Raw genomic sequence first — 21,599 nt, 5'->3', positions numbered from 1 at the left:
TTGTGAAGGTGGTTCGATGAACCGTCTGCAAGGACTTATATGTGATTTGCAGAGTATGCATGTAGATGTAGATGAAGTCGATCGTGTATTATACTCGACATATAAAATCCCAACCGATATTGGGAACAGAATTAAATAGTCTCAGTGATTACTTTACAGCACGCCCTCCTACATTATAAAAGATTACCTCATTCCCCTTAAGTCGATAAATAACAAATTATGCTTGTGAATACTTATATTAAGCTCGAATTCAATCTAAAATCTAAAAAAATCTCTTTCTAATATGTAAGTAACTGTTCAACCAATGAAGACCTTATAGCATATGAGAGAGAGAGAGAGAGAGAGAGAGAGAGAGAGAGAGAGAGAGAGAATCAAATATAAGGAGGAACATATTTCCACGTTTCGACGCAAATTTGTCTGTGAAATATGATAATGAGAATGACTGTCTGTGTAGTATATAAATCATATAGTTTTTATGTTATTGCAAGAAACCAAAACCAGACTTTATGCAAATGGTCGATACAATAAACGAAATAGTATTGTACGAGATTTATCTGTTATTCTTCGCGGTCTGCGTTTCTGAGTCACGTTGCTGATTACTTGTTGGTATACCACATGATATTATACTATTCCTTTAAACTCTGATATGCAAACAATAGATACTTTACAGCCTTGCGCTAATAATTTATGGGCGAAAAATGTTTTCTTTAACCAATAGTACAATATTGTTTCTCCACTGTGAAAAATTCACGGCCATGGCACATAATGGAAAATGGCTCTGAGCACTATGGGACTTAACTGCTGAGGTCATCAGTCCCGTAGAACTCAGAACTACTTAAACCTAATTAACCTAAAGACATCTCACAAATCCATGCCCGAGGCACGATTCGAACCTGCGACCGTAGTGGTCACGCGGTTCCGGACTGTAGCGCATAGAATCGCTCGGCCACGATTTTGGCCTACAAATTTCGACACATTTGTTTCCGTACCATGACTCTTAGATCAGACTGATACATTTACAGGAAACAATCCTGTCACTGTCTGAATGAGGAAGCAGAGCGATTTATCTGACGTCCAAAAGGGCGTGATCGCTCGCTTTAGGGAGAAGAATAGAAATTCATACGAAACGGCTAAGTTTTTGGATGGCAAAATGGCGGTATTCAAAACCAGCGCCGAGGCAACTATAGTGAACCAAAGGCCATAGAAGCACGATGGAATGACGGCTGCGGACATGTGTCCAGGCAAACAGAAGTGCAACTGCTGATCAACTGACCGCACAGATGATCCAAGCAGCTATCAAAGGTGTCTCAAGGATCGTTCAACGAACGTAGCTGGCTATGGGCTTGGGCAGTAGGAGCCAGTACGTGGACGCATGCTAACTTCTGTTCATCGGCGGCGAGAGCTGGAATTTGCACGTCAGTACTGCACCTGGACGTCCACTGAGTGCAAACATCTGGCCTTTAGAAATGAATCAAGTTTCATGCTCCATCGGACAAATGACCTTTCGCGTGCACGGCCTGAAAGTGTGAAAAGAAACACCTTACTACAATCGTGTGAGCATTGCGGTCTGAGGAACGGGTCGTGGAATTCTGTGGGTGATCTCATGATTCTGGAAGGCATAGTGTATCGATAGAAGTATGCATTTATGTTTGGGGAGCATGTCATCCTACCATGGATCCTCAATAGAGGATATTAACGTATTTGGTTACGGTACTGAAGTCACAGTAACTCCATACTCCTATCAGTATCTTCCAGACCCTCACTGACTGTTGAGATAACATAATTAACTTCTTAGCAACAAATAATCCTGAGAAAATAAGCAGTATCAGGGCGGATACAGCGATTTGTGACTACAAGATCACTGTAACGAGACTGATCACCACGATACATAAAACCACCAAAAATAAATGTAAAATACTTCTATTGGAAAAGGCAGATAAAAAATTCGCTTTACCTCTCCTAAGAGAGAGCCTCCTTACCAACAAACGTTGTAACTGTAGAAGATACATGTCAAATTAAAAAAAGAATGGTTCAAATGGCTCTGAGCACTATAGGACTTAACATTTGAGGTCATCAGTCTCCTAGAACTTAGAACCTAACTAATCTAAGGACATCACACACAACCATGCCCGAGGCAGGATTGGAACCTTCGTCCGTAGCGGTCGCGCGGTTCCAGACTGAAGCGCCTAGAATCGCTCGGCCACCCCGGCCGGCGGGCACATAATTGCCGCATGTGAATTGTTTTTTAAGATAGAACAAACAGATTCGCTAAAGCGCACAGGTATATGAGACTTAAGCAATTTACAAACCCGTGCTTCACAAATATTGCTCGTTCAATAGTTCTCAACGCTAGAAACGTGTTTCAGTCGATTAATGATTTACCTCAACACGCTCAATTTCACATCCCGTACCGTCTGTTTAATTTCACTGCGGGACACAGGAAGGGAAGCAAAGTGACTGGCAAGGAGAAACGAAATGAAACCTCATGGGTTTACAGAGTATACGGTATCATTTCAGGGATAACAAAATCTAGTCAAGTTTACAGATAAATTGGCAGTACGAACGTATTTGTCGGTATGACGTATCACCCTCTATGGTCTGTGTGCATATCCTGATTCGGTTGTGAAGGCCGTGTGAAGCCCTTTGTGTGTTCCAGATGCAGGATGGCCGACAACTGTTGTAGTTAGTCATTGTTATCCCGGATAATGGCACTGGAGCAGAATTGACGTACGGAACTTGTCAGCCACATGTACTATCAGAAAGAGGGGATTTTAATGGAATCGGGAGAATGTCAACACCACGCAGATATTTCGTGAAGACACGCGCCACGTGTGGACGAGAACTGTCCTGTTGAAAAATTGCACCACAATACTGTCATACGAGAGGTAACTCTTGAAGATGCACAATATCAGAGACGCACCATCACGCCGTTGGTGTTCCCTTACGTGACCTGAAGTCAAACAGGATGGCTCCTCACACCAAGAAGCCGGAAGTAACTCCTCTGTGCCTCTTAGAAATGTAGCATCTCTCTCCTGGTCACCGGCACAATCGCTGACAATGTTCATCCAGGGTGGTGAAGAGCTCTGAGTCATCAACGAACACAGTGCGACGCCATTAATTAGTGGTCCATGCAATTCATTCGTGGCACCACTCCCGACGCTGCAGTTTATATTGTGGTGTCAATGGCAGGCTATGCATTGGATGGTAATTACCCTTTCAGCTGCAGCTAGTTTCCGACCAATGATGAGGGACGACCCTGTATGTTGCAGATTGTCCATTACTTATCAGAAGGCACGCACATATGTGCGATCTTTGGTGGTCCACAATACGATTCTCGATTGTGGTGGTCTGACTCGATCAACCGGGACTTTGACGATGAGGACGTCTAACCACATGTCCCCATAAAATTCAACAAGGGGCAACTGTTTTATCTAAATGACCCACAAACTTGGGTATTGCACCATTCGACACACCAGACAAATGGTGTCCCCCGATGAGAGCCATTTCGAACTCTGTCACATCCTTAAAATGGTATCTCACAGGAGTACGCGGCATCTCCTTGTCAATCACAGTAATCAATCAGCATCTGACGCTGTTCACAATATTTGCACCAACCTATACATATAAGGGAACATAATTCCGTTGCTTCCCGAACACTATCAACCACTCCAGGTTCATTCAATACTTACAAACAACTACCCAACTCTATGAGTTTAGCTTGCCACGAGACGAAAACAATAACTGTAATTTAAATTAGTGTCATTTACCTTTCGCAGTCAGTACTGCTCGTTTGTAGCAAGTATGCGTAACCATAACCATACGGTGTGGGGTATCTCTCAGCTTTTAACTTACATTATCTTAACATTATAATACTTTTTCGTCCATCAGAGAGTAGGTTTGACGCGCCATTACTACGTAAATAACCCTTATCCGTAGACAAGGTTTTGACATCGCGACAGCTGACGGGTGTACGCGATGAGATAGTGATAAATGAAATGAACGTATGGCATTTATTGGCAGGGATATCCCCTTCGGTGTTCGGCCACCGTATTGCAAGTCTTTTTAGTTGACGCCACTTAGCCGACTTGCGTGTCAATGATGATGAAGATGATGGACACACAACAGCCAGTCTCCTACCGGGAATCGAACCAGGGCCCCCTTGCGTTGTAGGTGGTAATGCTACCGCTGCGCTACGAAGGTGGATGATGGGATAGTACAACCTTAAGTAACCAAATAATCCATCTCATGCATCGGGCAGGAGGCGTTGATCGAGACCAATACAGTTTACATCGTTTCATTTACTAGATCCAGTGGCTCCCGAGGAGGACTTTTTCCCCATCTTATTAAAACAGTCATCGCAGCTCCGCAATGTAGGGTAAAAGTTCCTTGGGCCTAGAGAGCATAGAACTAAAGAACGCAATCGATCGCTACAATTTACTGACTAAAGGGAGAACAAGCAACGGTCGTCAACGTAGTTCGTCAATTTCTGTTTAACAGGAATATGCTTTTTCTTTTTTTAATTGCACTTTTTTAATTTAGTCAGTTTTTATTTTCAATACCATTTCTTGTAGGAAGCCTCTTAATTCCGAGACGATTTTTAGTTGGAGACGAACATGTTGTTTCATACAACTTTCCTGATTATATTAGTTTTGTTACGATTCGGATACATGAATTCCCTTACTCCAGACTGGGAAAAAGGAGTTGTTCGGTCAAACTTTGAGAGATCAATTTCTTGCAATTTAGGATTTATGCCAAGGAAGAGTGTGAATAATGGCGAGCCCAAGATGGAGTGTAAATAAAGGTAAATGGGAAACTTAAATTATGTAAAATTAAAATGATAAGAAACTGTAGAAGAAGTTCTATAATGTGAGCACGAGCTGCCGCTCTCGCCTCTTAAGTAGCCTGTTCAGCCACTGGAAGAAATTTTCATCGCTGATATTTGGCGGTGCAGGGAAAGGCCAGTGGTGGATTACCTTCCTTATCACCAGACTTTATATCTAGTACTATGTTCCAGACCAACCTCGCCACAGTGTCTCGTGTAAAGAAGTTGTGTCTTACATTCTGATAGTGATCAATCCGACGGAAGCGGCCTTCTTTGTGTAATTCGTGTGGAGAAGTCTATTTTCCGGTCTCGGGATACACCCTGTCCCTTCTCTCTCACTATCAACAACAACAGAGACATAACACTGAGACGCCAAACACATTCATCACTGTCACTTACACTCAGCATTTATTTTTGGATACAACACTTACATGAATCGAAGGAAGAATTCCCAACCCTACCAACAAATTCTTTCCAATTAGGAGGCTGAGCCTACCCCTCGGGGTCTCCTAACCCACAATACCAGACGACTTTACTTTGTCACAGAAAGTAATATTACGAGCAGACCTGAGTGAGGGAGGGCGTTAATATAGGTGAAATACATATTCTCATCTCGCCTTGGGAAATCACGTACTATGCTGTGAGACAGAGCGTCATCGCAGTAAACTTACTCTACATGAGTGGGAAAAGTTCTGCCACACAATCTTCGAGAGTGTTTTTGAGAAATATTCGGAGAGTTTTTCACAACATATGTATTTATTATGACTGTAGAGTAGCGGAGGAGGAAGGTCAAGGCTGCGTAATGTCACACTGTTCCTAACACGCTGTTAGTTTATAACAACAGGCGGTTTCTAGATCTTTATTCATGAAATAAAATCATGAGAGGTTGAGTTTTTGTTTCTTTTTGATTGCTACTTCCGTTCTCCTCCCCTGTGGATAGGATCCTTTTCAGCAAGCTGAGAATTTACCAAAGGGATTCGGTAACGGGAATATTTCGCTTATGGTATTTTTTCCGGAGTTCGCCTAGTGACCAAGGCAAACGTCAAAATAATGTAACTCGGAACTGGAATATAAGAACTATTTTCACTTTTCCTCCTGAAATATTTATTTTCCCCGACAGAATTTAAACAAAATAGGGGAACGGTCTACTTAAGACAGGGAGAGAGTAAAAAGTTTCATATGTGCGAACCGTTTAGCTCAACTGTGAAAGAATTAGAGGACACAACGTAACCGACGAAGAAGCATAGCGTACTATCTCTGAATAATGCTTTAGTTCCACATTTCAATAATTTGAGAACATTTCATAGCTCTTCCTTTGAGAGAAGTTCAGTCGCAATCCACGCCTTTACTAGTTTGCATTATGTTTCAATGTATGTTTCTTCCATGGATTTTTAATGCTATTAGTTAAATATCACTCATAATTTTAAGTGGTAATGCATCGGAAAGAACGCAGACATACGTTTGATTGATAATTTTTTGTACCGGTGTCAGTTAAGTCTTTTGGCCAGTTTACTGATACAATATTGAAACACTCATTACTTTCATCGGCAGTGTCATTGCTGTACCTAATAATACAGAAGTTTTACTGCTACAACATTTCGCATTATTAAATTTCAAAATTTTATAAGTGTCTTCACATTCAGTCTTGCAGTTGACGTAATGTATTGCATTATTTGACATAAACAATTCTTCGTAGGACGTTAGTACTCAAAATCTCCCACCACTCATCACGAACTTATTCATGGTATTGTCTTTCTTACAATATACATATTTTTGTCGGATAGCTCGGAATTCTAATTCTACTTCCGATAGTCTTATCGGCTTTCTGCAGTTAACGACTTTAAGGTTGATGTTTTGGGAAAAAAAGGCTGCTTTTAAACACTTACCGCCCCAGCGAAAAAGAAGTAGTGGTCATCCTGTAACGACTTCTAATTGCGTAAGAGGAACTGGAATGAACATAGCCCAACATAACATGTCTTTTCTTTGGTATTACACACACTTGTATTGCCTAGCCAATTTCTGTTATGGACGGTCCCTTGAGCGTACACTACCATTTCTGTCACTTATAGCAAGTCCCCGAGTACTTAATAATTTGAAAGAAATACTTAATTTCAAATTATGAGACATCACTACAATCTAGAGACATTTTTTTTATTTATTCCGCTTATGGAAACGACCGAAGTTTTTTCCTCAGTAGCTGATCCACAGCTGCCTATCTCTGTCAACACTCTGCCGAACCAGTCCCACTGGTTAACTACCTGATTTCTTAAGCCGCGTCCAACAATAGGTCAACCTCCCTCTTACGAAGCATTTGCCTTCAGTTAATTACTTCATTGAACAATTTTGCTGCTTTGCTTCTGCTCATTTAGAATGATTCAGCACACGTACTTGCCAGCGTTTATGTTCCATTGCTCTTCCTCATATTTCGGTGTCCCTTTTGCGGTGTTCAGCGGATCTAGCGATTACACTGGAACATCGACAGACCGCTCACCAGACAGCCGCTACATATACTATGTAACATCAGGAGTCGGGCGCTGCAAGTGGCACCACGTCCCTCTTTAGTGAACAACTAGCTGAAACCAGTCAGCTACACCTGCGGTGGCATAACCATCAACAGTCATTTTTCGTCACGCCTCTATGCCTTCGATCTCGTCTCCTGGCAACTGATCTCCGATGGTTCCACGTTCTGATAACGGATTTCTGTTTAGGATGGGGATTTCGACTAATTTTACCTGCAGTTGACGTCTCAAATTGTTTTTTTGTCTTCTCAAATGAAAGCGCTTTTGATGCCTCTCCTAGCAGCGCTAGGTACGAACTCTTATGAGTTCAATTCATTCCGCTTGAGCCAATAAAACAACATTCCGGTACCACTCTTTCAGAAGTATAAGCACACTAAAGTTATTTTCAACGACCTGTGGTAAATAACCTGGCGACGAACTTAATTCATTAACTAAACAATGTTAAGCATAAATTAATGTCATTCAAAGTAATTAATCTGAGAATTCGAAGCTTAATGTAGTTTTCATAAAATTAGTATGAATTTGACAATTTCCAGAAAAATCACCTTGCGCAAAAAGTCTATCTTACAAAAGGGATAAAATCTTGGCAATGGAGAGACGTACTTGAACAAGCGTCCGCAAGTCCTTAGAAACACACAGCAGCACCGAGGTAACTTATTGGGAGGGGTGACGACTATAAGTGGTGAGTTAGACTTGATGTTAACAGTGATATCTGGCGAGAGTGTCGCTGGTCACGTCACTGTACCTCCTGTTTGATAGGTTCGACAGAAGGTGTGGCACCCTCTTCCGAAAACTGGTATCTGTAGATATTAAAATTAGTAATCCCAACAGAAGTACACTCGTTAATTTTCTGAGTGCTGTTACCTAACGTCACCTTACTGAAGGTACAAGGTGTCTTTTTCACAGTTCTTTGAGATAAGGACGATTGTCAAGAGTATTTGCGAAAGGCTTTCCAAACGGCATCGGAAGTATGACAGTAGCTTTCTCAGTAGGCTTAGGGAGTGGCGTGGAGTTTTCACAAACCTGGGAACAAGGAGCCACTCGGGAATGTCTTCAGTTCACTGTGAGTAATTTGTTAAAGCTGTTCCCACTCGCGAAACATTGTCTGGCTGAAATGATGGACAATAAGAAGGGCTTAATAACAAAAACAACCCTTGCAAAAATGTACGTTTCTCAGGAGACCGATAAAACATTGTAAATATTTGTACATCGTCTTGCCATTAATTAAATTTTTTATGTTGTACTTTGAAACTGTCCAAAGCATTTTTATGACAGTGTTTTACTTTACCTTTTAGTGTAGCTAACAAGATTTTTCTTTCAAATTATAGTCCCCACTGGCATAGGCTGTTTTGTCAGAAAATGTATTGGTAGTATGAAGAAATAGCTCGCAAGGTGCACTAATTATACCTTATGAACCTAATAAACTGATCAAATAAACATTCACTGGCGCTCTCCTCTACTGTCGATAGATTCATTCTGAAGCATGTCGGACCATCTACTCCTTCTTCTCCACAGGCAGCCAGTGTGTTCAAAACGTTTCGGCTGGCACTCGTAAAAGAGACTACGCCCTTTGAGGTCTTGAGGTTTCAGCTTCCCAATCTTGACTACACTCTTGTAAATCTGACTGAAAGTTAAGTCATAAGTCAACGGGAATCTTCAAGTTGATTGGAAGCGCAAGTGTACGCCAAGGTCCTGTATAACTGTCTCGTACAAGACCGAGCTCCTGGGTGGCTCAATTTTATACCCTTAGTTCTATTTAATGGTTTTCTTTCGCAGGTGGTTTCTGTTGGTAGTCAACAGACGATAAATATCACTGACTGGTCTACTTTGCAGATGCGGAAAGGTGTTGGACGTTTTTGAGAACAGGTAAGGCCGGTGTCCGAATCGTCAGGTACTTCAACGATGTGACTTTTCCTTATATGAAATTAAGGAAAGTCTTGATCACCGAGGAAAAAAGAATGATGTCTTATGGGAAAGATGTAAGTTATTCTGGTGAACATTTTCAGGCTCTGCACTAGCATATACCGAAAATACATTATGAGAGAATTTTTATTGTGGTCAGTGCTTCTATCGGAATTCAAATTTAGATCTCTCTCCAGATGATGCCTTTTTTTCGAGTAATGACACAATTAATGATACAGTGATGAGGTCATTTCGTTCTACTCCATCTTGGCAACTTCATCATGATAAGTAAACATTACTTCTTCATTCAAAATGGTTCAAATGGCTCTGAGCATTATGGGACTTAACTGCTGTGGTCATCAGTCCCCTAGAACTTAGAACTACTTAAACCTAACTAACCTAAGGACATCAGACACATCCATGCCCGAGGCAGGATTCAAACCTGCGACCGTAGCGGTCACGCGGTTCCACACTGTAGCGTCTTTAACCGCACGGCCACTCCGGCCGGCATTACGTCTTCGTCAATGGAAAGATTGTATACGCCAAAAACGTAACTCCATCACCGTGTCGTATAAGATAGCGTATTCTTAAGTGAACTTCTTTTTCAGACATCTATCCGGATTTGTCACTGGTGCTAGCAGCAGGTATCTGCTTCACTAAAGAGTCACATGTAGTACAAAGCGTCAGACCAAGGATATCCAAATGCTATGTGGAAGTTATTGGACACTTCGCAGGGCACATTAATTTGATATTCGTCCTGAAAAACTCCGTGCATTTTCTTCACCGTCAGAGCTTAAGTAAACGCGCCTCTGGAGCTCTGGAGACGGGATGCTCGCACATAATTGGTAGCGGCGGAAGCGCTCATGGCAGCGCCCAGATGGCATGGTACGGCCGCTGGAGGAAACGGACGGAGTGACTGGTGGAGTGCCTGTTTTATAGTAAAGCCGTCTGGTAGGCGGCCGATACTGCAATATGTCCTTTGAGTTCGTATACAGGAATCTGCTGATGATCGGCGGATCGAAACAGTTTGTTCAAAAAATAAATTTTATTAGCAGGTCTTGGGGATAAATCATGACGTTCTTCTTATCAAAACCTTTTGTAACACAATAATGATGAACGTTTATATAATTACGACGATTATTAGTTCCTCCATTGACATTGGCGCAGTTACGTAGCTTATCGAATTCGCCTGAGTCATAACGACCTGGGGGTCTTGGACAGAAGGGCTCATTGCTATGAGGCATCAGTTCAAATATCCTTGTGGGTAAATTCAATTCTTACTTAAAACAAGGTAGGAAATACAGTGGTATAGTGGCAAGCAGAGGTGATAGCGGGAGCAGGAAGCAAGAGCAACGAACCGGTCTCGAAGGAGGCGTCGAAGCAGAGGTGTCCGCGCTTGGCCTTGCCGCTCTGGCCGGGCGGCCGCATCACGACACGCGCCACGTTGCCCAGACCGCCCTCCGTCTCGCTGTCCTCGCTATCTGCAACAACACAACAAACCAGGCGATGCAGCACCAACAAATATGGTAGGGGCACTTACACGGAGTCCCAAATATTGATGTTGCTGATCAACTGGTTGCTACGTCAGACTTCTACAGGTTTATGCTGGACTGTCAGTTTGTGAACGGAATATGGAGGAAGGAGGAGTGAGCTCAACTGATGCTGTGTATATGACTTTGGCACACTGAATGCTTGAAGAGGGGAAGGAAACCCAAAAAGAGGGGATAACGCTTATTTCAAAAAAGAAAAAAAAGAAAAAGAAAAAAGAAATACAGAAACCGAAAATAAGCAGTTGTTTAACGCAATAAAGTACGTACTGATGTACGGATGACAAAGGCGGGGAATGCGCGGAATAACTTACACTACACCACGTACTTAAATATGGATAATATGTTCGGAAGGAAGGAAGGAAGACTTGGTTTTGCCTCCCGTAAACATCGAAGCTATTAGAGACGGAACACAAGGTCGGATTTTGTCAAATATGAGGAAGGAAATGGGCCGTGCCCTTTTACAGGAAACATTCGAGCATTTCCCTGGCGATTTGGGGAATGCCAGTCGAGTGTGCTAACCATGTGCCACCTCACTCCTTAAAGCGATCTGACTGAACGTACTCTTATTGTCAGTGCTTGTGGGCCACTAAACTGCAAGCAAGCATGACAAGCATAAATTTAACAGCGACTGCTACTGTCTGTAAGGGCACGCTGCAGGTACTGAGAATTCCCCTTAAAAGTACCTACTGTGCTGTAACTGCAAAATGTTTACTACACACATCAGAAAACGTTTTGCATCACCCCGGTTCCCAGAACGCCTGAAGACAGACGTTGACTGTGGATATTTTATCAAAGACACACCCTTTGACTGTTCAGATATGTCAGTAAACCCGCCCAAAGATGTAAACAATCATACAGGGGCAGTGCCTATTAGGCGGAGGAGTTCCCGCAGCAGATCAGTTCCAGTCATTCCACCAGAAAGTACAGGGCTTCGGTGGTCAGTAGTTCATCCATGCCTAGGCGGTCCGTAATGCGGTTCGATCGCGTCCGCAAAGCTACTTTGCGCAAGGAAGGGCTATCAACAAGGGAAGTGTCCAGGCGTCTCGGAGTGAACCAAAACGATGTTGCCCGCATATGGATGATATACAGAGAGACATGAACTGCCGATGACATGCCTCCCTCAGGCCGCCCAAGAGCTACTACAGTGGATGATAGCTACCTACGGATCATGGCTGTGAGGACCCCTGACAGCAACGCCACCATATTGAATAACGCTTTTCGTGCAGACACAGGACGTCGTGTTACGAATCAAACTGTGCACAATAGGCTTCATGATACGCAACCTTACTCCAGACGTCCATGACGAGGTCCATCGTTTCAAACACATCATGCAGCGCGGTACAGATGAGCCCCACAACTTGCCGAATGGACCTCTCAGGATTGGCATCATGTTCTCACCACCGACGAGCGTCGCATATACCTTCAACCAGACAATGGTCGGAGACGTGTTTGGAGGCAACCTGGTCAGGCTGAACGCCTTAGACACACTGTCCAGCGTGTCCAGCGAGGTGGAGATTCCCTGACTTTTGGGGTGGTGGTGTGTGTGGCCCACGTACGCCACTGGTGGTCATGGACGGCGCAGTAACTTCTGTACGATACGTGATTTCAATCCTCCGACCAATAGTGCTACCATAGCGGCAGCATACTGGAGAGGCATTCGTCTTCATGGACGACAATTCACGCCCCCGTTGTGCACATCTTGTGAATGACTTCCTACAGGATAAAGACATTGCTCGACTAGAGTGGCCAGCATGGTCTCCAGACATGAACGCTATCGAAAACGCCCGTAATAGATTCAAAAGGGCGGTTTATGGACCACGTGACCCACCAACCACTCTGAGGGACCTACTCCGGATCGCAGTTGAGGAGTGAGACAATCTGGACCAACAGTGCCTTGATGAACTTTTGGATAGTATGCCACGACGAATATATGCATGCATCAATGGAAGAGGGCGTGCTACAGAGTATTAGAGGTACCTGTGTGTACAGAAATCTGGACTACCACCTCTGAAGACCTCGCGGTATGGTGGTACTACATGCAATGAAGTTTATCTTGATCTCTATTCCAATTTTCTGTACAGTTTCCTGAACTCTCGGAACCGAAGTGATGCAAAACTTTTTGATGTATGTATGTATGTATATATGTACCTGCAATGCAATTCTGTGAGCAGCGTGTCTCTGCGTCGACTCTATCGATGTCACCTTCCTCTGGCAATCTGCAATCGTGTCTCCCGATCACCCCAGATCTATGACATTATGCGAGTCATGGCTCTCACTCGAACATCTGATAACACTCGCCTGGAGGGCAACACCTGAATATCTTTCTCAGTGTCTTCACTATCATTTCCAAAAACACTCAACGGGGAGCACTTTCGAAAAAATATAACTATCAATCGAAACACGGCAACGGTACATTATGCCAATTGCATAATTATCGTCTTTTAGAACAGACTCTCTACAGAAATGAGGCAAATCCTATTCCTTCAATAGTATCGCTATCGGTGACAGAACAGATGCCCTCCGATACATTTTCTGACGGCACCATCATGTTCGTAATCAAATAGGTTTTTTCTCTACTCGCACAGGTTACCACTTTCATGGGTGTCTACGTGGCTTCCTAAGTACGCAATGGCAATCCCAGTGACAGTGTGTTGGGAGCTCAACCACGCCATCCCATCTCAGACATCAAGGCGAAAGGTTTTCACTTCCCTTACAAATACGGAATCCTCAGGAAGAACCATATGATACTTTGTCGTGAATACCAGTGTAATCTGAAGAGTGCACTCCCCTTGAAATGGGTCAATCATGAGATAGCCGGTCAATCGCGACTCTATTAAAGAAGTTGTAAAACACTATGCCACAAGCCTGTCCGTCAGTATACTTAACACACTAAGAATACTTCTCTGCCAGTGGCTAGAGGAAACCCGCTGCTCAGGACGTGTCTGCCAGCTTGCCACCCTCTGGGTAGATGCAGCGGCTCAGTCTCACAGGACCGACCGATATACCTGCGTCTGCATACTTTCCTTGCTCCAAAAACTGAAGCCGTTACTGCAGTCCCCTCACTATCTACGACCGGTGAAATTCCCTTCTCCCAGCTGCAGCCAGATCTGTTAAAAAACATTCTACCAAACACAAATTCAGTCCCGTCACCTCAGATTACTACATACAGTTCTATGCCGATAAACTCTGTACCCAACCACTTTCAACCCTCTTTAATGAGTAACATATCAGTCAAAGTGCCTTCCTAATTACATACAAGTGCACTAATTGCATACATCCACATGATCTGAATAATTGAAGTGAAAGAAAGGGGAGAGCAAAGGACCTGTCGTCTTTCAAAATTTGTAGCGTATTTCTCCGGTCATGTATAGAATACTAGAGTACGTAGAGGTATGTATTTCATAATTCAGTTAATTATTCCAAAACTTATCAGTACTTTTAAAACAACATGCGTAGACTAAAAGAGTGACTAAATACTTAACATTACGAACACCGTCTTCCTCTGTAACTTTCACCAATACTTCTCCTCGAATTTTACGAAAATGATACGGTCTTCCATGTACCACAAAGGTGATTTTGTGCAACCTATAGTAATAAAATTTTCACACCCTACATCCATGGCGATTGTGGTTATAGTACCATGAGGACTAGTGACGAACCACTAGAACAGACTATGTCAGCTACAGAAGGACCGGTCGGTAGTCGCCCATTGTCTCCTATAATCGTGTGGAACAGTCCCTTATAAAGGAAGTTAATCCTTTACACTTTTCGTACTGGATCGGTCGCCAGAATATTCTTATAAAGGCTTCTTCTCATAGTCGCATCCAGTGCACGACCAGCTTTAGGATTCAAATTACACATTGATAAGGATGTAGTAACCAGAAATGAATTTTTAGGCTTTTACAAACATGAACCGCTTACACCCTGTATAATTCATCGAGTGTGCTGTATGAGCATAGACGATGAATCACTACGTACCTCGCTAATTTGGAAAAAAAATAAACAACAAACAGCGGAATCGAGGTGGCTCTCAGTTTTTGCAATTGACTGCTGCAGTTAGAATGTCCACAAGAGCTTGCAGTTAATCTGGACAAGAGGGCTTGTGGATGTTCCAGCCAGGTCAGAATAGCGTCATCGAGATTCATGGAAAGACTAACGCGCTAAGAGGTACCCGAGATAGAACACTTGGCACAAAATATTAGTTTTCCTGCCACTGCGAAAGTATCTTAGTTCGAACGGCCTCAACACGGTATAGACCGGCTGTGCCGAAGGATATTACAGTGCGAATTTAGAAGAGAAGAATACCATGTAATTAACATCTTCGTTGATTATTACACAGTGGCTTTGTGGCAGAGTTTGGAAAGTAGGTGAGTGCTCTAGAAGGAAGTAACTAGTATTGTGAGGGAGACAGACTGGGACAGGAACGGGAGATGGCAATTGGCTGGTGAGTGTGCGAGTACCTCGGGAAAGAAGGTACTAAGATGCAATCTTGGTTAGCGAGCACAGAGAACAACAACGAAATAATGAACCATTACACCTGTATCTATTAAGTATGCTTGGGTGGAAAATACTAAGGAGTCTAGCGTAAGTATTTGATCACAGGGTGGAGAGGGACGTATGATAATTTAATTCATTTTGCAGTACTGTGCGTGCTTTCGTAAGCATGGTGAAAACTTTTATGTTGCTAGATGAATATTCAATCAAATTATGTTAAAGTACGTAAAAGTCGGTCCGAAGTTCAACAAGTACAGCTCTTCGTGACTGAGGTGGTTGCAGGACCTAATGAAGTATAGTTTTGGATCAAATAGCTCTGAGCACTATGGGACTCAACATCTGAGGTGATCAATCCCCTATAACGTAGAACTACTTAAACCTAACTAACCTAAGGACATCACACACATCCATGCCCGAAGCAGGATTCAAACCTGCGACCGTAGCGGTCGCGCGGTTCCAGACTGTAACGCCTAGAGCCGCTCGACCACTTCGGCCGGCGCTAACGGATAGGTTCGTCATACGTCCCACATTGATTTCTGTGCTTACTTCACGCAGTGTAGTTTGTCTATTAGCACCGACGATTCTACACAAACGCTGCTTATATCGGTGGTTAAGTGAAATCCGTCGACCACACCTTTATCCGTGGTGACACGTAATGCCTGAAATTTGGTACTCTCATCTCACTGTTGACACTGTGGATTTCGGAATACTGAATTCCATTGCGATTTTCGAAATAGAATGTTGCATCGTTCTAGCTCCAATTACCATTCCGCATTCGAAGTTTCTTAATTCTTGTCGGAATCCTTTTCACACGGGTCAACTCAGTACAAATAACAGCTGTGCCAAAGCACTGCCAATTTATACCTTGTGTAAGGACTATTATGATAGACTGTAAAAATGCACATCGCTATCCCACGACTTTCGTCACATCAGTGTATTTGTTTGTAATATGCAACCTTACACTTTTTTATTTTTTATACAATGCATTTTCTGTATCATCAACTAATTTTCAAGCTACTAAATCCCATCATTAGATGGTGGTGTTACAGGGACATTATCTGTAACAGTGCAGCTAGACGTTGTGGTTGTGCTTCTGGCAGGAAAAGCGGAAATTACGTTCCTGGTAGCAGTCAGTTTACGAAACGAGAACGTTGTTACGTTTTGGATACTTAAATGCACTATCTCGGGGCATCAGTGGGAAATCAGTTCCAATAATGTACATTCCACATGTTATACACAAAGCCATAGTATTTAGTTGAACTTGGTTTCAGAACCATCTACAGTAAGTAAACACAGAAAGTGGGTCCTAGGGAAGTGGTGATATCACATTTTATAACACTGCTATTTTTGACTTCTTTGCATATCAGAAGTAATATTTACAGACGAAGGTAACCGACATAGTTGAACCTTTAAAGTTGCAGTCAGTCTCCCTACTTTGGGCATCATCAGTTTTTTTGCTGATGAAATGGCAAAAATAATCTATGACGCTTAGTCTCTGTGCCCCTAATGTAATTCTTTCAGTACCGAATGATGTCATACGATCAGGTCCCATTGCCCTTGTTTAATGTGCCTGTTTTGATGTTCATAATTTAATCCTTTTGCAATACCCCATCAATTACGTTGAATTTCACTTTCCTTAGTTTAATTCTCTTCCAAATTATTACTTGTTTTTCTGCACATAGAAGATAAGCTTCAAGGCCGTCTCAATCTCTTATCAGCTACTACTTCCCTTTCCTGTCCTTCGACCCTTGAAACTAATGTCTAATTTTTGTAGAAATAGTACAGTCCACGCTGACAAAAGCTTTGTACCAATCTACAATGTATGCTGTGACATTATTCTGTATTTAGTCAGTGTCTCTTAAGATAAGTTGTAAACTCAGTATTGTCAAGCGTGTTTCTACATTTTTGCGGGCACCCAAATTGATCTTCGTCGAGGAAGCCCTTTATATATTTCTCCATTCTTCTATAATTCCTTAGTTTCAGTATTTTGCATTCAGGAGTTACTAAACTGATGGCGATACTCACTCCTGTCAACTACTTCCCTCTTTATAAGTAGAATTATACCTTTCTTCTTCAAGCCAGTGTATTTCTCTGTCTTATACATATTACATATGAAGTAAAATTGTTTGGCATCGCTGACTCTCCTATGGATTTCAGTAATGCTGAGGAAAGGTCGTTTACTGTAGGTGAACCATTTCAACATACGTGTGTCACTGTTGTGACAAATTCTTCTCGCAGTATCGTATCTCATCTCTTATCTGGACCTACCTCTTCCTTTACTATCTGTCAGCTTCACTCCTTTAAGATCGATACTTCTTTGTATTCTCATACTTCTCCTTTCGTCTGTTCGATGAATTATATCGTGTTTATTTCAAGGTTTTGTACTAGATATTTTCTATTTGTGCATGTGATGCTCTGCTGCTTCCATAATTTCATCTTCACAGTTATTTATTCGTCCTTTAATCCTTACCAATGTCGAGACTAAGGCTTTTATTTCTTTCCTCGACTCCGTTTCCCTTCTATTTTCCGTTATCTCCATTTTCCTACCATAGAATTCAAGTCCTCTTCCACAGTTAAATATTCTTATTATTTGGTACGCTGAATATTTTCATTCATTTCTTTATATATTCCTTGAGTTTATTCTTCATATGTGGCGCTAATAGTGTGTTGGGTGTAGGCTCTGTATGTATCTCGGCTACAATAATGCGGTCACTTAAATGTATGCTTGTTTTCGTAATCGTTATGTGACGTGCTCCTGCATCACTCTTATTTGATTTTTATCGTTATCCGCGCACTCACCCGACGGGAAGTCTCTTTCTTCGTGCCAACGCACTTCGCTAATCCATATTAGCCCCCACTTCAGCCTATCAGTTTCTCTTTTTAAATTATCTAACCTACTTACCTGATTAAGGGTAGTAGCAGCTATATGTAATTCTATTACTCATAAGTATACGTTGTTACTGGTAAACAGCATTTAAGTCACATTTCATTTTCAAGTAATATTTATTGCTGTTTGTGCATGCACACAGAAGCTTTATACACTCCTGGAAATTAAATAAGAACACCGTGAATTCATTGTCCCAGGAAGGGGAAAGTTTATGGACACATTCCTGGGGTCAGATACATCACATGATCACACTGACAGAACCACAGGCACATAGACACAGGCAACAGAGCATGCACAATGTCGGCACTAGTACAGTGTATATCCACCTTTCGCAGCAATGCAGGCTGCTATTCTCCCATGGAGACGATCGTAGAGATGCTGGATGTAGTCCTGTGGAACGGCTTGCCTAGCCATTTCCACCTGGCGCCTCAGTTGGACCAGCGTTCGTGCTGGACGTGCAGACCGCGTGAGACGACGCTTCATCCAGTCCCAAACATGCTCAATGGGGGACAGATCCGGAGATCTTGCTGGCCAGGGTAGTTGACTTACACCTTCTAGAGCACGTTGGGTGGCACGGGATACATGCGGATGTGCATTGTCCTGCTGGAACAGCACGTTCCCTTGCCGGTCTAGGAATGGTAGATGACGGTTTGGATGTACCGTGCACTATTCAGTGTCCCCTCGACGATCACCAGAGGTGTACGGCCAGTGTAGGAGATCGCTCCCCACACCATGATGCCGGGTGTTGGCCCTGTGTGCCTCGGTCGTATGCAGTCCTGATTGTGGCGCTCACCTCCACAGCGCCAAACACGCATTCGACCATCATTGGCACCAAGGCAGAAGCGACTCTCATCGCTGAACACGACACGTCTCCATTCGTCCCTCCATTCACGCCTGTCGCAACACCACTGGAGGCGGGCTGCACGATGTTGGGGCGTGAGCGGAAGACGGCCTAACGGTGTGCGGGACCGTAGCCCAGCTTCATGGAGACGGTTGCGAATGGTCCTCGCCGATACCCCAGGAGCAACAGTGTCCCTAATTTGCTGGGAAGTGGCGGTGCGGTCCCCTACGGCACTGCGTAGGATCCTACGGTCTTGGCGTGCATCCGTGCGTCAATGCGGTCCGGTCCCAGGTCGACGGGCACGTGCACCTTCCACCGACCACTGGCGACAACATCCATGTACTGTGGAGACCTCACGCCCCACGTGTTGAGCAATTCGGCGGTACGTCCACCCGGCCTCCCGCATGCCCACTATACGCCCTCGCTCAAAGTCCGTCAACTGCACATACGGTTCACGTCCACGCTGTCGCGGCATGCTACCAGTGTTAAAGACTGCGATGGAGCTCCGTATGCCACGGCAAACTGGCTGACACTGACGGCGGCGGTGCACAAATACTGCGCAGCTAGCGCCATTCGACGGCCAACACCGCGGTTCCTGGTGTGTCCGCTGTGCCGTGCGTGTGATCATTGCTTGTACAGCCCTCTCGCAGTGTCCGGAGCAAGTATGGTGGGTGTGTTCTTTTTTCCATTTCCAGGAGTGTATTTCAGTTACCAATTGCACTTGATATTATTAAAATTGTGAACTTTCACTGATATTATGTCATTCGACTCTTACTGTCACAAGATTACAAAATAACACATGCTCTTTTCAAGTGAGAGGTGAGTACAGGTCAGCACCACAAAATAATTTGCACCAACATTTTTTAATTGTGAATAGTTACTTTGATAGGTAACCTAGATGTTACGATGTAATTAGATAAAATGAAAACAAGAAGCAGAAGCTCATGAACTGTAACCAGCTGACGAAACTACAGTGTTTTTCCTGAGACGCTCGTTATCAGTGCACAGAAAAAGTAAAGACAGCTCTGAACGTTTAACAATGTGGGATATACTTTTTCCATTTCCACTTTTGCTTTTTACTGCGAGATTTCCTGATGTTACGTTATAATAGCAATCATGCATACATGTTAATCCACAAGCAGTCCAGGAAGTAATGTAGTACTGCACTCTTTGCAATTGACAAAAATATTTTTCCAAAGAGTTATAGATTCCGTTACCGAAGAATTCATAGCAGCATTCTCGTAAAAACAGAGCGTTAAACATAGATACAGATTAACATCACCACCATCACTGAGAAAATCAGCAAGCCACTAGCAGGTATAAAGGTTTATCTACATCTCATGGTCATTGTTTCAGTAATAGTGAAATTGTTTTCTTCAGAAGTACATGGGCTTGCCGAGGAATTTTTTTACATCAGTAGTTAAAAAGAATTATCCAAGGGTAACGGATGTAAAAAGCCAATGGATAAAAATATAATAAACAAAAATAACTTCCAAGAAAAGTTACAAATCGGCGACCGACAAATTTCGGAGTAAAGAACCTCATGTGAATTAACATGTGTGTGACCGTCAGCAATGCTGAATAAAAGTCATTTAAAGACATTCCTATAGGAGTACGGCTAAATTCGTATTAAATTGTACAGGGAATTAATGTATATGGACGGCCTTTCTCTGAAACTTGGCGTCACAAACATGTGAATCTACGTCTAAGTAATTTTTGTTTACTGCATTTTTTAACCAGCGATTTAGTACAGCCTCTTCACTTTGATAATTCTTTTTAATTAAAACGTGAAAAAGATGTTCACTCTGTCCATGTACTTCCGAAGAAGACAATTTTACACTGTTTAAATCATGGTCAGGGGTTGCTAATAAATACTCTGAGCCGAATATTTAAACTGCAAATATTGAAGTCGGAAATTACTGTTTAGTACCACGCTTTCACTTTTCCAGGGTCTTTCATATCTAAGAATATAACAATGTTACAGCGCACTAAAACCAAAACTATTGGCATAAATATTAATTAAAGCGTACTATACCTAATCATTCAACAGAAATCAGGACATTAAAACCCGAACAATTATCATATAAAAGTGAGGATGCACGAACAGCAGGCCGAAATGGCCCTGCAGTTATAGGCGCTGCAGTCGCAGGTTCGAATCCTGCCTCGGGCATGTATGTGTGTGATGTCCTTAGGTTAGTTGGGTTTAGGTACTTCTAATTTCTAGGGGACTAATGACCTCAGAAGTTGAGTCCCATAGTGCTCAGAGCCATTTGAACCCATTATATTATTATTATTATTATTATTATTATTATTATTACTATTACTATTATTTTTTTGCATGAGGTAGTATACCATTTGTACCAGTGGTCACGATGTAAGATACTTTTATAATAACGAGGCATACAGCAAAAACAATCTATCTTTGGTTGTGACGTCTGCTGTTTAATTGACATGGAATCCTATCTGTGACGGTTCCGCTCTCATTGTAGCTCCAGATAGAAATCCTCAATATTCTGGACCATTTTGTACGTTGCATGGCCTGCACCGCACTAAGAAGTGCGGAATAGTAGACGCAACTCAGTCA

General features: G+C 42.7%; 1 protein-coding gene across 1 annotated transcript in view; it reads right to left on the bottom strand.

The window, feature by feature from the left end:
• The window catches only part of LOC126298039 (cytosolic carboxypeptidase 6), a 1,900,625-nt gene that overhangs the window by 1,783,105 nt on the left and 95,921 nt on the right, over positions 1 to 21,599 (bottom strand). Inside the window, exon 2 of the mRNA XM_049989358.1 lies at positions 10,602 to 10,724. Coding sequence (XP_049845315.1) covers positions 10,602 to 10,724 — 123 coding nt within the window. The remainder of the gene's footprint in view (positions 1 to 10,601; positions 10,725 to 21,599) is intronic.

The sequence above is a fragment of the Schistocerca gregaria genome, chromosome X (genome assembly GCF_023897955.1).
Source record: "Schistocerca gregaria isolate iqSchGreg1 chromosome X, iqSchGreg1.2, whole genome shotgun sequence".
Classification (NCBI taxonomy): domain Eukaryota; kingdom Metazoa; phylum Arthropoda; class Insecta; order Orthoptera; family Acrididae; genus Schistocerca; species Schistocerca gregaria.
The sequence above is the reverse complement of the archived record's forward strand: the minus strand, read 5'-3'. Positions and strand labels throughout refer to the sequence as shown.